This window comes from Dryobates pubescens, chromosome 14 (genome assembly GCF_014839835.1).
Source record: "Dryobates pubescens isolate bDryPub1 chromosome 14, bDryPub1.pri, whole genome shotgun sequence".
Taxonomy (NCBI): domain Eukaryota; kingdom Metazoa; phylum Chordata; class Aves; order Piciformes; family Picidae; genus Dryobates; species Dryobates pubescens.
The window spans coordinates 12154342-12172644 of NC_071625.1; the positions used below are offsets into that span (position 1 = coordinate 12154342).

Consider the following 18303-nt stretch of genomic DNA (forward strand, 5'->3'; position numbering starts at 1 on the left):
TTATCTAACCAATGTATTTGAGCACCGGTTAAGAACATGCTTGCTACCTTTGAAACTAGTTTGTCTATTGACAATTTGTACTTGCTGTAAACTTTTAAACATTCATGAAGAAGAATTAACTAAAAGAATAAACTCCAAAACCTTCATTATGGACTGATTACAATTATTTCCTCAGATAACCAGTGTCCATATACTGAAATAAGAAGTCTATAAAGTTTCAGGAAGCATATCTTTAACTCTGACACCCTGCAACTTCCCAAATAGCAAGGCAATGCAGCCCTGCAGAGGGATGAACTGCTCCTGACACTAAAACACTAGAGGTCTGGCAGACAGCATCTGACCCTGGGGCTGCTGGTCCTGCTGCTGAGAGGCAGAAAAATCTCTCTGCCCTTTAGGTCAATCACGCCCAGATGAAATAGCTATTGCCAGCAAAGCTAAGCCTTGGCAAAGATTTGGGAGACAAACTCTGAACCTGCACAAACAATCGGAGTTGGTGAAAGAAGACTCTTAACAGGTAAAAACCCCAGAAAGCTCAAGTGTCAATCTAGCCCTAGGCAGAAAAGTTTCCACAGGTTTGTTGGTTGGTTGGTTTGTTTGTATGTTGGGAATTGTGTTGCTTTTTCTGGCTTCTGTCTTATCTTTCAGGAGGAAAAGGGAAATTTTGACTAAAAGAAAATACAACTTTAATTCTTTTCCAGTATCATTTAATGTTTTTCTCTTTTCTCACCAGATGAATATGCTTTTTCCTGAGTCACACTTACAGAAATATGGTTCTCAATTTCTTAAATTTTTGGTCAGATTTAAAGTGGTTTATTTTCTAACTACATTATTCATAGGCTTGAATTAGTATTGATACTTTGTAAATTATTTTTAAACAATCATAATTATCAGATTGAAAGCAGATGCAGGTCAATGCAATGTGGCAATCTACATAGCTATCAATAAAAAAGTCAACACAAACAACGACTGAAGGTACCATATGACATTCCAGTGGGAGGGGAAAAAAAATTCTTCATTTTCTGCTTAGACGCCTTGCTTTCTTTATCAGCAGATGGCAAGCAATTTACTAGTTCAATCCATATGTCTGTATCTGATAGACAGTGTTTTACAAGTCTGAAATTAGTTTGAAACATTTTGATGTTGGCCAGACTACAGAGGAAACCAGGATAACTTTGTCTATTAATGAAAAGTTGGTTTTGTCATAACAAATACTTCCACAAGCTACTACCCATCCAGACTCATTCAGTCGCTAATGGAATTTGTACCCAAAGACATAATCTGTGTTTAACAGACTAACAATTTGTAGTTTCATCCATTCTGCTCTTCTGCTGTGCTTCAACATGTCTTCTGCTACTAGCTGAGGTTTACTTAGTGGTGCTGATGAAAGCAAGCAAGGCCATGAGAATATTTTTGGTAGGAAGCGTATCAGATCGCTCGGGCCGTTTATGTGCATGCTGGTAGGCATTCAAGAGAGAACCTGTCAGAGCAAAGCCCATGCAGACCAGTACCCTGGCTCCAACTGTGGCAAAGTGCAGAAGCCAAGAAGAATTAGACAATTTTGCTTAATCTCTCCCAACCAGGAAGCCTCCATTTGTGATAGAGACAATGTATATTTTAGGAAAGGTGGAGCAGAAAGCCTAGACTGTTCTCATAGCAGAATAAATGGTTTGGGCTTATTTCTTCCAGAAGAAAGTTCTAAATTTTGATAATTTCAATGACTTTTACTATAAAAAAGTGGTAGGGAAAGACTGGTAAAAAGTCAAACCAAGCTAGAAATGATAGTAGGAGGGTACAGTGAATTTTCCTTGCAACTTAGTGAAGTAAAGAGGGAAGCAGATCTGTATTGATAGGAATAGGTAATAGCAGGGGTCTGGAGGCATTACAGCCAAGCAGAGCACCAGACACATCCTGCAAGCTCTCCTGGCTCTAGGAGCCCTTCAGTATGGATGGCTTGATGGAGATCCTGTTAACTTCCTATACACCCTCAAAACTCACAGAAACTAGCACAGATACAATAATCTTCAACTCAATGTTTTTAAAAAAATATACTTTCCTTACAGTAGTGAATTACCTGGGGGACTGGTGTCCAAAATGGCTTATGCTGCACTTCTTAAGGAGGGTAATCACGAAGACAGCAATGATTAAGACTTGATCCTTCATTGTTTACTCACTAAAATGATACATATCAGAAAAATTTCAGTCTAGAGGTCTACACCAGCACCAGCTTGGGGCAATGAAGTCAAATGAAACACCCCTCCTGAGAATATGCAGTTGGTCATGAGGTTTGACTAAAACTGACTCTTACATGAGGAGTCACTTAGCTGAACACTATACAAAGAAACTGTGATTTAATAGACATCAATAATCCTCTTCCCTGATGTTGAAGTTCCTATGTCCAACCTGCTGACAGTTGTTATAGATAACCACTGCAAAGACCTCTACCCTTCAACCATTTAGTTGGCTATTAGAAGGCAAAGGTAAAATAATTAAGTAATTATTAAATTTACAGTCTCAGAGGCATGAAAATATCTACTTCAATATCACTATCAAGATTTAAAACTTCTACTCAGCAGAACACAATCTTTTGTAACATAAAAATCAGTAAAGTTGCAGCATACTCTTTGCTTTGGAAATTATTAACATGAGATGTACAAACCATTTAATAATGTAACTGCAGAAACTGTGTTCACTGGCAAAGCCATTTCATTTTTAATTTTAATATAACCCTCTTTAGAAATTTCATTCTCATTAAAAAACCTCATTTAAAATTAGTAGCCATACCAGTAAAACACACATACATACCAAAAAATATATGTAGGTTACAAGCCTTGAAGATTTTAATCATGTTCTCCATTAACTCTCCCCACCCCTCAAGCACTGCATAAGGTAGAGATTATAAGAATTTTAAACAAAAGGAAGTATTTCATTTTCTAGCCTATCTTAGTCAAAAATACTTCTGTAGTACATTACCAGGTTTTGTGTTACTGTCAATGCAGAGCTTTACAGGTGTTCATCTCATTTATCAGCTGCAGGGAGGAACACCACAAATGGTCACTATACCCAAGTCCACTGACTGAATTGTGAAGAAAATGCTTTTCTCAACAAACAGGCTGACTAAGCTTACTCTGCACAATCCAAACTTTCAAACAGGTCCGGAATACATCCACTTTGCATTGGGAGAGGACATCCCATGAAATGTTGAAAAAAAATACTGAGTATAATTCGGTATTTTTTTTCCTAACTCAAAAGCAAAACTCCATGAACATTAAAGCAGTTACCATCAGAAAAAGAAAATATCATAAATATGTAAAGATATTATTTTCCATATCTTTTATAAAGGGGATAATAGTGGTATATTAAGTTTTGCTTTGATTTGAAAGCCTTCACCTTGCAGTGTCTGCCTTACAGCTTTTTAGTCATGTACAGACTGGAGCAGCAAGAGCTTTGAAGTGCCCAACTTCCAGTGAAGTTTCTAACATTTCTTTAATAAGTCTGAAGACGTCTGTGTGTGATTTACTGTAATTTCAGAACAAGCTCACAAATTCACCCCAACACAAAAAGATACAGTTCCGTCGTGAAAGAATGGGAGAGTCGTTTGAACACAACATCACTGCTGAGGCTCAGAAGAGCGCGGCATGAATATACTCTGGCAACATCATCAAGGGAAATTCAAAATACTGGTTGTATAAATGATGACACACAGAATTTAAGGGGAACAAGACAGTTCTGTATCATGATGAGTTGTTGGGTTTTTTACAACTAATATAGTTTAAATGATTCACAGCCAATTTTTATAACGGCAGTGAAGCAGCTGTGATCAAACTCTATTTGTAGCATCATAATAAATTTTCTCCCCACCTACTAAAATTAGTTCTAAGCATCCAAAATTCCCATTTGAACATCTGACTGAACAAAACAGGCATAGCTTCATGCCAAAAAATTGGAGGAAATAGGCCTAAAATATGCCATTTTCTCACCAAAAATTGTAGGCTCCCAGAATAACACGTGAATTAAAACTCATTCCAAGCTTGTTTGGATTGCTCTTCATTCCCATTCATAACAAATTCCTTAACAAATGTTCTGATTATTTCTCTTTTTTCCTCACTTTTTTTGATTAAAACAGAATTTTCAAATCACAGTCTTGCAGAGGGAAACAGCCAATAATACAAGCCATCTGAAAATGGAGAGGGTGGAATTTTACTCTCAGCCAGTGCTGGAGGCAACTCACATGATTAAAGACTGCACTGCAAGCCACTGTTAAAAGACTTCTTCCCATAAGTGAAAATGTGTAGTTTGCCACTATACACATCAGAGGCATATAAACCAAAACGAGATCAATGTCAAACAAGAAATGCAAACGCCTCACTTCAAAATTCCTGCTCTTCTTTTTTTTTTTTTTTCCTGGCTGAAGGAAAGAACAGAAATTTTAACAAAGTAAGAATTAAAATTCTAATCTGTTTCTGAATATTTAATTTTGTTCCCCACTGGTATTCTTGCCAAAAGTTACATCATCATGCTTAGAGAGGTTAACCAGGAATACTGATTCAGGATGCCTATGCATCAGGCTCTTCTTGCTGACAGTAGTGTTTGCATACTACACAATTTAACACATCTCTTCTGCTTATACCTGTTGAGATAGCAAACTGCTCTCATTCCCACTTCACATATAGAATTGGGAGGCCAAGGGGTAGAGCAACCAAGAAATCACAGGGAATGAACCACTTAATTAGTACAAACATGAGTCGCCAGCCTGTGATTTTCTAATACCAGCTAACACAGGGACAAACTCATCAAAGACTTCAAAGCCCATTTGCAAGATGCCTGCAAAGTGCTGCACAGCCTGGCTGCCACCATGCCATTTTTTTCAGAAGTCTCATACTAACATACAGCACAGAAAGAGAAAACATCTTTATTCTCTTCCCATCCCATCCTTATGCTCTAATTATCTCCTGTCTGAACTCTAACTATTGCAATATGCAATATGGAGTACATATATTTATAGATTTATACTGCATACACATTAATATATCATTACAAAAAAAGATTACAAGATTATATACATAATGCTAATTAGAAAAATTATTTTAAAACATCCTCAGAACTATTTAGCCCTTGAAAAGCTTCATTTTAAAAACAGAACTTAGTACAAGAAGTAAATTAATTATATTAGGCAGGAAATTGTTCACTAAATCAATTGTGCTGCATTAGAGACCTTAAAATTAAGACTACTTTCAACATGGCCACATGCACATTTTGAGGAGTGCTAAGGTAACAAAAGACATTCTAGAAAATCTTTTGCATATCATATATATATAAAACAATTACTTCCCATAGTTGTCATTTTTAACTGGGCATCATAACTCCTGGATACCTTCACGAAAAAAATCATAGAACACGTGTGTGCACTATATATTCATAAATCTGCTTTTAAATCTTTACTATTTTGAATTTGTTCAGATGTGGACAGCATCTGGATTCCTTCAAATCAATTATGGTAAGAGTGCCCCCGTCTTAGTCCAATAAATTAAACATTTATTTGCTGTCTATCATAATATCCCTCCTCTAAAAGAGTGTATTTATTGTGTCATTTAATTACCAAATGCATGTAAAGCATTGTCTGAAATTCAACACAGAAAGCAGCTCTGCACTTCCAGATGTTGGAGGTATCTTCACATAGTTTTCCACTCTTCAGCACCATAGTACTTCAGGAAAAATAGAATTATGTACAATCCTTGCCTGCATTCATCTATGAAATTTAATTTTCCATTGAAAATCTACAAGTTAGCAGCAACTTCTGCCCCTGAACATGAATGTGTGTTTCATATTGCATCCAGTTTAACAAAGACTATTCTTAGTTTCTAAATATAATTGAAGTTTCCATTTCTCTTCAGGTCTATAATCTAATGCAAAGTACTACTAGCAATATACAACAACAATAGGGCTGTAAAATGGTTGTATTTGCACTTAATTTTTCTGAAGTTTGGGAAAGCTCAACTAATTATTGAAATTAGTAGTCATGTGAGAAGCTGCATTTACTTACTTCCCAGCTTAAACAAGGCTTCCCATTGACAGTTCTCAGAATTGTTTAGACTGGAGGGAGCTGCTGCTGCACTGTTTGCCTTTGCAGTGCCCACAGCTGTGCTCCATATACTGACACTGCTTTAACCAAGCTGTATCCACTGTCAGCACAATTTTTTAAAACAGTAAAAATTCAGAAATGCAAGACACTCCAGTAACAAAAAATAATAGCTGCTCACCAAGATAGGTCATACCTAAAAGCGTAACATTTCCTCATTTAGTGCATCCAGTTTGGAGCAAGCAGATACAAATAAAAAGGCTGCAGGACTGGGTTGTCTTCAGTGTCAACATGAGTGGCTTGGTAGTGGAGCAGGGCTGAGCCAGGATGGAGAGCTCGAAGCTTCACCCCCGGGGTGAGGAAAGCTCTGGCTAGCACTATCCTATGCCAAGGACTCTTGTTCAAGCTAGGTAACAGTGGGGGGGAATCCGTCTGTGCCCAGACCCCAGCCAGCCCAGAGCAGTGGGGGTTGCCAAGAAGACCTGTACCCTGGCACCAAGGATACTCCCACTGCCACAATGCCAAGTTCAGTAACTGCTGTTCCCTGTGGCAGTGATGGCACAGAGAGTCTGCCCCAAGCACCCAGGTGATTGTCTGCCCAGCAAAGCCCTAGCGCAGGCATGCAGTATCCAGGTGACAACATTATGCTATTCCTCCTCATTTCCACCAATGTTGGGGCACCAAATACCAGAGTGGAGATTAAAACTGGAGATATTCTCCCACCCAAACTAGGAAGGATAACAAAAAGAACTAACTGCATCTGACACTGATTGTTGATCTGTTTTGGCCACTTGGTTCAATACAAGAAAGTACTCTTTTGTTCTTGTTTTCATTACTATCTCTCCCATACAAACGAAGCAGCTCATCTTAAATCAAGAATTATCTTGGCTCTCCCTGCTTGAATCACTGTTATTGATCATAGCAACTTCAATAAATCCTGCTGCTCCCACAGCAGCCTGGGGGCCTGTACTGCTCTCCCCAGCCCTTTGTTCCACATTCTGATTCACCTTTTCATCAACGATTTTGACGTAGCTGCTGCCCTTTCGCATTATTACTGTGCCCCACCCAAATAATGATTTTTATCATTTAATTCTCTGCTAAACCACATTTTGCAAAAGTGAGAAGAAAAAAAGAAGGGGGAAAAAAAGTAGTAAAAAATATGCACTGCTGGGTGGGTAAACATGCACAAGGTGGGGTTGTCTCTCCACATGACAGACACACCCCGCAGAAAAACCAGAAACATGCCTTTAATTGGGCAGGTTAGCATTTTTCTTAAAGTTACTTTCTAGTCCTATCTGATCACTCTGTCAGGATGAGTAATGCAAAACATTCAATTTCTTGTGGGTTTGGTTCCAGTAGTTACTAAAAGCAGCCAAGTACATGTTTGTTTCTAAACTACTTGAAACCTTCAGAAAAGTTATTTCAGCTTCGTTCCGGAGCCCTTCACCAGCACGGAGATTTTACTCATCTCAGTTTTGCGCAGGAAGTCTGATGCTTCAAACCCATTTCTCTTCAAGTCCTAATTTTATTTTCTCATTTTCCTTGTTGGAGGATTCTTGACATTTTCCAGGCTGTAGTTTTATTTTTAAAAATTAGCCCACTGACTCCCCAGGCAGACTTGTGGAAACAGGTGCTTCTAAATAAACCAAAAGACTTTGGCAGATCTCTGACCTGACAGAGCTCTGTGCATTAGTAAGACACAGTGCCTGCTGAGTTCTCCTCAGCTAATTAGAGGACCTGTATGGCAATGAATGGCCTTGACAATAAATACTTCCTGAAAGATCTCTAACAGAGTCAGAGGAAATGGGAAAAAAATGAGATGCAGCTACAGAGAAACCATTTCACATGCTTCTTCTTTAAAGAGCTGCTTTGCTTTTCCCAAAGTATCTGTCAGATGAGATACAGCATCCAAGACCTCCATCAACTTGGATGTAAGACATATGATAAAATTATATGCATTACATTTATTTCTGTAGATATACCATCTTGCTCTTGAACGGTGGTTGGAAATGGAACGCAAAGTGCAGAAAAATCTTCCATCCATTATCCTGTAGTGACCATTAAAAAACTGCATTTAAACCAACATCCCATTCTGCATGTTTGAACCTTCCAGTGCTGCTTCCTGTGCTCCTGCTCAAGGCAGCAGCAATACCTCTACCAGTATCAGAGAGGCAGGTTTTACCTCAAAGGCATACCATCCTTCTGGCCTAGAACTGAATCTTGGAGGCTTTCAGAAATCACAAAGGCTTTGCCACTATCTGGCATCTAACTCGGTGGATAACAGGAGTGTTTCACTACTGCCATTGTGTCTCATACTTACTACGCTGACATTAAAGCAATTTTAAGTAAATTTACTATATACATACCAATTGCTTATTTTAAAATCATATGTCAATCTGACACATAGCAGAATGCAAAACAGAAAGAGGGGGAACCTACTTTTTCTCATTTCCTATCTCCCTCAAATCTAAAGCTGTATTACCAACTCTAGATTGAACACTATGTGAGATATCAGAAATGTAAATATCACAGGCAAAAAGAAAGCAAAATGGAAACTTTCTTGAAATGCTGAGATGTCCTGTAGTGTGTAAACAGTCTGACTATGATGGTGCAAAATCATCTCGATTTAATAGAAGAGCTGATTTTATCCTTTGCCCTATATAAAAAGCTCATAGCAAAGGTTAATATAACTTCAGTTAGAGATTTAACATTACAGCCTGCAGACTGCTTTTGATAAAACCCATCAGTACCTTTGCAATAATTTGACAGTCTCTCTGAATTATGATTAAAACAGAGGCATCTCCCTGTTGCCTTCAGGCCTTTGTGGCACCATGGGACACAGTGATCTCTGCTATATCCTGCAATGCAAGGAAGCAGTATCTACCACTACCTTTACATGGGTTAACTAGGTCTGTTTATAGCTCTGAAGGCTCAGGCTGCAATTCTAATTTTGTGGAAAACTTTTTTCCTGCAGTATCCACACATACCAAAACAGGACACTCAATTTAAAATCCATTTAAAAGTTTCTGCTGTCCAAGATCTGCATTGTCAAAGCATTAAACAATCTGCCTGGCCTGAAGTCTTCTGGCTGCCAATGTGCTACCCACCACCCCCCACCCCCAAAAAAGGAACATTTTTGCATTTCAATAGACCTTCCAGTATCAACAAATCTTTAAACTATAAAATCAGCTACTCTAAGGAAGAGCAGAAATAATGTCTACATTGTACCATGCTGAGGTAGGTTCTTTTGTAATTCCCATCTGCAAAACACACTGATTCACTGTAAGTACAGCTGCTGGAAACATTTTAATAAGAAAAATAAATTAAAGCTCCTCACAGAAGTGTACCAAGCCCCTGAGAAAGATTCTGTTACATACACACAGCTTGGAAGCACTCTCAGGCAAAAAGGTGCACCCACTGCATATGTGTTCACACATATGCAGAGTTCAAGCTATCACCACTGCACCATCCCCAGCTCCCAAAAGGTCAGGAGCGATTCAATCTTTAAGCTGCTAAAAAGGAAAGAAACCCTACTGTAATGACTCCCATGAATAATCTACTGTAGCATAGAGTCTGAGGAGAGAACATGTCCGTCATGTATGGAAGGAATGCAAGAAAGCAGCCTATAAAGGGCTTACATAACATGCAAAGCTGAACAACACCCCGAGTCATTTCCAAAAGTTTGCAATTATCCTGTAGGCATTAGGGATTTCTGTGGGTAGCTGTAGATTTTCAAACTTTCCTCAGCTGATCTGCATCATCTTTGATATTTTATTAAAATGCTAATCATTCCTAAACTCAGTATCTAACAAACTCACTTGCAGTATTAACCTCTATGTAGATGAAAAAATGTGAAAAACGTGGTCTCCCCTTTCCCTTCTCCCAGTCATGAGAGAACTGAAAAATGAAAAGCACATGGTAGTACTGCTGCTGTCATAGAATCATTGGAAATCACTGGGATAAGCTGAACCACTTTATAAATATTGAATAGCCAGTACAACCAAAGAGATGTGTTAAGAATTTTTTCAGTCCATTTCTCACAGTGATTATTCAGTGAGTATTCCCAAATTTTTGGCTTCCTCTCTGTCAGTCTTTGTGGGGGAGGGAGGGAAGGAAGGTGTCCACAGTGATTTTATTGTTAAGTTTTGTTCCCAAGTCACCAGCTGTCCTGGGATACAGTGTTTTACAGGAGCATTCATTATTCAATAAAAGAATTATACATTAATTTCTCCAGAAGTGGACAATCATGACAGATTTGCTTAACAATATAGAGGCTTGGGGTTGTTTTTTTTAGTTCTTTAGAGAACTACATAAATTACCTTTTTTTTACAGAATAGAAGAGAAGGGGCTGTTCTTTGCTCAACAATTTGTAATTCTGTCTGGGCCAGGTAAGCTCCCAAGCATACATATGACATATATGTCTGTCAGATAACACCTGACACTAAGCTCCCACTAGTCAAGCTGACCATCACAGTCTTTTTACTTCCTGGCTCCAGTACTGCATCCCATAACATTGTCCAGAGAAAACTAAATCAAAAGCAAAATAAAGGGGTTAGGTTTCTGTGCACAGATCCAGGGTAACAAGGAATTAATATCACTCACAGAATCACACTCCATCATCTACCATCTCCTATCCTTCACATCATTCCTTACCTTCAAGAAGTTTGAATTCTCATGATTTCCTCCTACCTATCAATAGTGATTAAATATAGATCATTAGGGATTCTGTTCAGCACACAGGAAAATGAACTTTCACTTAAAAAAAAAAATAAAATATTTTGACCTGACATGGACAACTTGCCTAATTTTGACAGAAGAAAAGTGAAAATTAAAATATTTTAACCAAGAAAAAGACCCAGACAAACAAGTCCTTGGCACAACAGAGTTCAAAGAACAAGGTAGTTCAAGGTGTACGTAAAAGTAATTCCTCTTTGAAGGGCATTGGTATGGTTTTACCAGTCAGCAGACCTAATCCACTAATAAATCCTTTCATAAATCCTATGTAAGTTGAGTTGTCTACATATTAAAATGCAAGGAACTAATTTGTGTACACTTCTAGAGCACCCACAGAGATCACAGATACATCACAGGTACTTCATACATTCGAGCATCCAGAAGTGATCAAAATATATCCAAACTGGTTAAGAAACAATGACTTGGAGGAAAAAAAAATAAAATTTTTTAAAAATTAGTGCTTTTGTAGAAAGACTTCAAAAAAGTGTCTGAACTTATTTTTAAAAGGGTATATGAAGCATCCAGTACATACTGTCTAATTCTATATTCACTAGTGGCTAAAAGTGATAATATAATGGCCTGATTTCACTATTACAGGCTCCAGTTACCAATCAAATCTAGACCTTTAAAGAGCTGATTCTGCACACTACCACACCTCTTTCCAAATTTTTTTTCTTTTATTGTTTTTTTTTTAATTCTTCAGTCAAAAAATAAATTAAAATTATTTGTACTCTGATAACCTATAATATAAATGGCTCCTCTGGCCAGTAAGTATGTGCACTACTAAGAACCACTACAAGAACTGAAGTGCCTTGTGCAGCATGAACTCCACTGCTAGCTGGATATATTTATATATTTGTATATCTATTTTCATATGGAGGAGGGAAATACAATCCTCCAGTTCATGGTGAGCACACATCCAGGTTTGCAACAGGGAACCTGTCATACTGGAACTGCTCCTCATACACTTTAAAACTGAAAACAGTAACTACTTATGACGTGTATGGGACAAAGGACTGTGATCCCCTAAACTGCAGGTATGCTTTAAGTGACAAACACATTGTTTCATAATTAGGACAGCTGCAATATTTTCAAGACCACTGATTTAATTTAGAAAGAGATTGTAAGATCTCGACGTATACAGAGACAGATATACCAATGCATAATTTTAGCAGATCATGGAGAAAAACATTTGTCCTGCCTTTTGTCTTCTTCTGACATGTTGTTCACTCTTACAGTAATGGATATTATAAATATTCTTATAAAAGACAACTATGAGAAACAGATGATCACCACTTCCATTCTAGTGAGGTTTATCTGTGGACTGACCACTCTTGTAGCAAGTTTCTAGAAGTTCAGATAGCAAAGAGCCCCTGGAAACAGTGATGCCTCCAAGAAAAAGGCACTTGGTTTGGCTCCCTGTTCAGCCCCTCAGAACTTGAGTGCTTTTCTAATTTCAGATTTCTTTCCAGTGGGAAAACACTGGAATACCTTGATGGAAGGCAAATTCATTATATATGGGTCCTTTTGTTAAAAAAAAAAAAAAAAAAAGACAGAATAGGAATTGTTCAGTGTGACCAATACTGCTTTTTCTGGTCACTTAATCACAGAATCACAGAATCATAGAATCAATAAGGTTGGAAGAGACCTCAAATATCATCAAATCCAACCTGTCGCCCAAGACATCATGACTGCTAAACCATGGTACCAAGTGCCACATCCAATCCCCTCTTGAACATCCCCAGGGGTGGTGACTCCACCACCTCCCTGGGCAGCACATTGTAACAGCTAACAACTCTCTCAGTGAAGAACCTTCTCCTCACCTCGAGCCTAAACTTCCCCTGCTGCAGCTTGAGACTGTGTCCTCTTGTTCTGGTGCTGGTTGCCTGGGAGAAGAGACCAACCCCTTCCTGGCTGCAACCACCCTTCAGGTAGTTGCAGAGAGCAATAAGGTCTCCCCTGAGCCTCCTTTTCTTCTTCCTTTTCTCTTTTGCTTCCAAGGCAACCAGGTAAGTGTTTAAAATGTATATATAATTGTCACTTTACATAAAAAAAAAAGAAGTCAGTTTTTATTAATATTTACCTCAGGTTTCACATTCTTAGATACTTAATAATGTGACATTTTGCTTAAGCGTGAACTGTCACACCACCAAAAAATTTAAGTGTTGATTAGTTGTTTCAGTGTAACAGATGTGCAGCTTTCTGGGGTTCTAAACTTTCCTTTTTCAAATGCATCACTAACCTGCACAATTAGCAGGAATAATTAAACAAAATTCAATCAGCTAAACAGCAAAAGCAGAAGCACTTGCTTACTAATACCACATCAATACATATAAATTGTTTTATGCAAACATTTTGACCTTTTACCTGCCAGTTTATCTCTACAAGTTTGTCTTCCAGTCTCCTTCAGTTGCCTTTTTTTTGCCCCATGTAAAGCAACAACCACCTTACTCTGGAACTGAAGAAACCATCTGCATGCCTGATTAAACACAACATACATTTCAACATAAGTGAGGGGGGAAAAAAAGAGAGCTTCCTACCCGTAATAAGGACTGGGATTCATCCTTTGCCTTGCTGTCCCCGGATCCAGGGTAGGGCTGGGTGAGCTGCCCGGCTTTCTCTGCTGCTCCGGCGGGCACGCCCTGCAGGAAGCCCTTGCTCTCCACCGCCAAGCCGTAAATGGGCCGTGCAAGATGGGCAGCTTCTACATTTGGACTATCCCTTAAAGGTTTTGGCTGCTCTTGGCTGACGGACACTGGGGTCAATAAGCCTAAACTGGCCTGTGTGTATGATGGGCTCCCCCTCAAAATGTCTGTTCCTCTCCAGGTCACATTGCGAAGATCATCACTGGGACCGTCAGTCCAACCTTTCTCCTTGAGCACTTCCTTATCTTCTATCTTTTCCCTCTTCACTATGCTGTCAGATATAGGCTCCCCCATTTTGGGGTCTGGATTAATCAGACTGTAGACCTTGAGGTCAATTTTTGGCTCCTCCTTGATAGATGAAATGCCATGACTGTCCTCCCCATTGGCTGTAGTGACGTCCATCTCCTGACAGTGCACAGTGTTGAAGTGCTCTAGTAGTGACTGAGTGTCAACAGCTGTGAAGCTGCACTGACGGCATTTGTAGCAGTTGTGTACTCTCCTGGAAAAGAATGAGAAGTGTATCAACATGAAAGTCTCCCCTTGTCCTTCCCTCTCACAGTGGTTTTACCTACCAAGATGTAGAAAATAATTTACAGTATGATTCTCTCTAAATAAGGCATGCAGGTTTATTTTGGTGTCCTCTACAATATGGGAAAACCCCTGTCGGTTTTACCCCCTTACTTGCGACAACTGCCTGCTAGTCATTCATAGTCCACCATATTATTCTAAAATCCCAGTGAATACTATTGTGTCAAGTTTGTGGTTTTTTTCTTTTCAGTTTGCTGCAATACACTTTTCACTTTCCACTGCAGTAGAGCACATTTTTTCAACCAAAACCAAACAGATGAGGATAGTTTGCACTGTATAAAAAACCCACTTTGTATAAGGCAGATCTGTGGTAGAAAGCTAAAAGGTTTAAAATAATCACTTTGCTTTCTATCATATTTCTATCTATATTTTTGATTAACAAATGTAATTCTGAATGGAACTCTGGTTAACATACAGGCAAGAACACACCAAAGGATAGAAGGATTTACTCAACAGACGGTACTTATATGTTCTCTACCGACATTTTTAACACTACTTTAAAAGACCTTGCTCTAAAGAAGCAGCAAAATAGTTGGCTGTGTAACTGGAAGCTGTGTTTTCCTGTCAAACACAGCAATGCTTGGGTATGAGCTGTGAAGCAGTGTAGAATAACACATCTTCCTGTTTTTATTCTAAAAGCCTATATAATACAGCATTGCTAAATTATGTAAAGCATATGTTGCTACACGAGAACAACATGTTACCCATTTACTCCATCTATCATAGGAACAGAACACTGTTTATGAGCGCTCTAACACTATTATGAATAATTGTTTATAGCACAGGAGCAGTCAGAGCCCTCTGACAGGCCCTGGGCCCTACTGTGCCCAACATAACACCAATGCAGAGTAAAATATTGTCCCTGACCTTCATCAGATTGTATATAACTCTCTGAAAGCTTCTCCCTACTGATACACTCACACATCCCCGGCATTCTGAGTTACAACAGTGTTTTTTAGCCAAGCTAAAAAACGAGCCTTTCGTTATCCACACAGGACAAAACTTGTATGAGAAATTTGTTACTGCCCTGACAACTCCAATTGTTAGAATTAATTCTTTTGAGGCCAAATCTTGGTCTCAGTGAAGTCCATGGCAAAACTCCCATTGACTTCAATAAGAACAGGATTTGGCTCTCTGCATCTGTAGAACTGGAATGATACATAGAATGTCCCTTTTAGAATATGATAGTTTAGAAGGGACAACTTGCCAAACTTAGTAAACCCCCTTGTCTTCCTTCTTTCCTTTTGTTGGAAAAACAAACCATATGTTATTTCATTGTCTGATTTTTGTGCAGTTGTGTCAGCTCACAGACATGAGTACACATTCCGATTCAAGCTTTTTTAGCCCTTGTGCAGTATCAGTTTTCTTTTTGTCATTTTCCATACTTGTGTTCATTTTAAGGGACTAGATGGGCTCGTCCAGTTATGCAAAAATTGAAGTCAGCTATTCCTCACACAGCCTTATGGCAACAAAATCTACTTGTGGGAGAGCAAGCCGCGGGTTAAAATCCTGTTCTGGCTGTGTTCCTTCTTCTTCATTCTACAATTGTATTTCATTAAAATCAGTTTGTCTCTCAATGTGACACTAATATATTCTCTCTTGCAACTTAATTCTTTTCTAAATTGAGCTAAATTCTCTTCTGAAGGGGAAAGAAAGAAGAAATAAAAAGAGAGAACGAGTGCTATCTGATCAAAACCATTCCATAAATACAAAAAAGCCATGTTGTAAAGAGGGTCAGCCCTGTAAAGGTGGGATACCATCAGGCAAGTCCAAGCTAGACAGGGCTAGTTATCTTAAAAGCCAAGTTAAACACTTGAGAGTGTTTCACATGGAGAGTGTATGTGGTTGAACCATTAGCCCCACTGGGGGCTAATGGCTCAACCACATACACTCTCCATGTAAAAGTTTATCAGTCCTTTGGGAGACTACTTAGCCCTAAGTGTCTGTTGTTTAACTTGGCTATTTCAATAGCTAACCCCCTTTCCTAACTTGGCTCCCATCTGCAGATATCACACCTCCAAACAGCTGATCTTTTTCTGCCTAACTTGTCTTTCTTTTTTTTCTTTCCCCCCTGCTTCCATGCTGGCTAATGTTTTTGATCAGGAGCAGTATACCTCACAGGAGTGGTACCACACTTCTGAGGCCACAAATAAATGCTGACTATTAGATACAGTTGTAACTACATGGCAGAGGCTCAGCTAAAATTGCCTTTATTACTGTAAAGGTTTGTTTATTTAAATTATTCATGATTGCCTTAAAGAGACTCCATGCAAGCATTCCTTTATTTTTTCAAAAGAATGTGATGGACACTGTGATGTGGAATAGATGAGAACTGATTTAAGTAGATAGTAACCCAACAGGCTTTTTTTCTCAGGACATACTTTTCTAGTATGCATTAAAAAGCAATCTCTGTCTCTCACTGACATTATAAATCTTCATACTTCACATGGGTTTGTCCTGTATATTATTTTATCCCCAAGCTGCAAAAAGTAAGCTAAAGTTTGGAACTGTCCAATATAAGTCATACTCTCAAATAATAAAATACTAACTATCATCAGCTATTAGAGAACTTCTGCAAGTTGGAAACCTATCCCTTCCCAGAACAAGGCATTAAAAACAAATGTTTTCATCTCTGGCTCTTTTCACTCCACCCTGATAGCAATCAAGGAACCAAGCTGGCAACGTTTGATTTCTTTTCATACTAGAATGAAACCTACTCCACGTTTCCAAAGGCCCAAGTTACACCTAGATTTGTGCACACAGTTCCTCAAAATCAAGCAACAAAATTTTTAAAGTTCAGTTTTTCAAAGCACACAATGAGCACTCCCATGCATTAAGTGGAAGTTACACTTTACAGCTAAACCATGGCTCTACCATCTGAAACTAGGAATTCATTAGGTGCATACAGTGTGCTGGTATAAAGCAGATCAAAGGAGAGATGTTTGAGGCAAATCTCACTATGGAAGAAAGTGATGTAAATGAAGAAGGAAACAGCATTCTCCTTTTTGTGATCTTGCTTATACACTACTCAAGCAAACTAACAGCAAGTTCAAGCTATAAACTGGCAAGTTCAAGCCATGAACTGGCATCATCTTCACTTTGGCATTGGCATTGGCATTTGACTGACAATGTCATCCCATTTTCTGATATCACTTACTATTATTATTAAAAAACAACAACAAAAAAACAAACTAAACCAAACCATGGTTATTCATGGACATTAAAACATTTATGGCCCAATCCCAAGATTAAATGTCAAGAAATTCAGGCCAAACCTCTGCTGCACTGTTAACATTCTGACAATCTAATAAAATACTGTTGTTATCTGTTTGTACCAAAACACACTTGAATTGGGTGCTATAACATAGAAAGGATTTTCCCCTGCAAAATCTTGGAACTGGAGAGATTAGACAGAGGTTTTTTGGTGGATTTAAATGTTCTTAAGCTCTAATAGGCTGCGATACTCCTGACACTATCCAGTTGTTAAGTCTTGTTGATATGCTTCTAACTACCCTGAAGTATTACAAGACACCAAATTCTAAAAAAAAAAATACTTGTTTTCTTTTTCTTTTGTTAAATTACCAGAAGATATTCCTGGGCTCTAAGGCATAGAAAATATTCTGAATGAGGGTACAGCTGATGTATCACTCCCTTTTTTTTTTTTGCATGTTTTCAATTTCATCACGGAAATAATAATTACTAGCATTTCCCATGAAGAAACAGGCTTATAAGAAAGTTTACTATTGGGATGGGTGCTACACTCAGGAGCAGAAAAAAAAGAATCAAAAAGAAACACAGTGAGTAAAACAAGCAAGAAAATTCAGCAGAGGGTCAGAAAAGGGAGGAGAACGGGCAGAGGGGAGAGTAAGGCTGAGATGAAAGGAGTGCAAAAGCCACTGGCAAGAGCAAACAAGCTCAGAGCCATGAATTAAGGTGTCAGAAGGATGGAAAAGGTCTTCGCAGCTGCTGCTATTGTTCAGTGAGTGAAGGCTCCTGCACTGACGAAAAACCAGTTGCTAGTGGGCCTCAATTTACCCTTTTGCCCTCAGCTGGCTTCTCTGGGTAGTATCCACATTTCCATAATCTGCAGGTCTAAGACCCTGTACTGGCTTGTGTTGCCTGACAGTGAGAGGGGGCAGCCCTGACACCGTTGTCCCTGACTTCAGCCCTGGTGCTGGGGAGGCATGAGCCCAAAGCACTTCTTTGCCCTTTACCCCATTTATCTTTGAGAGGTAAGGAATTAATTTTAAATTAGCTCAA

General features: G+C 38.7%; 1 protein-coding gene across 5 annotated transcripts in view; it reads right to left on the minus strand.

Annotated features, from left to right (window-relative positions):
- The window catches only part of TRPS1 (transcriptional repressor GATA binding 1), a 202560-nt gene that overhangs the window by 124029 nt on the left and 60228 nt on the right, over positions 1–18303 (minus strand). For all 5 annotated transcript variants that reach the window (XM_054167398.1, XM_054167400.1, XM_054167396.1 and 2 more), the window contains one exon: positions 13351–13954. In XM_054167398.1, coding sequence (XP_054023373.1) covers positions 13351–13954 — 604 coding nt within the window. The remainder of the gene's footprint in view (positions 1–13350; positions 13955–18303) is intronic.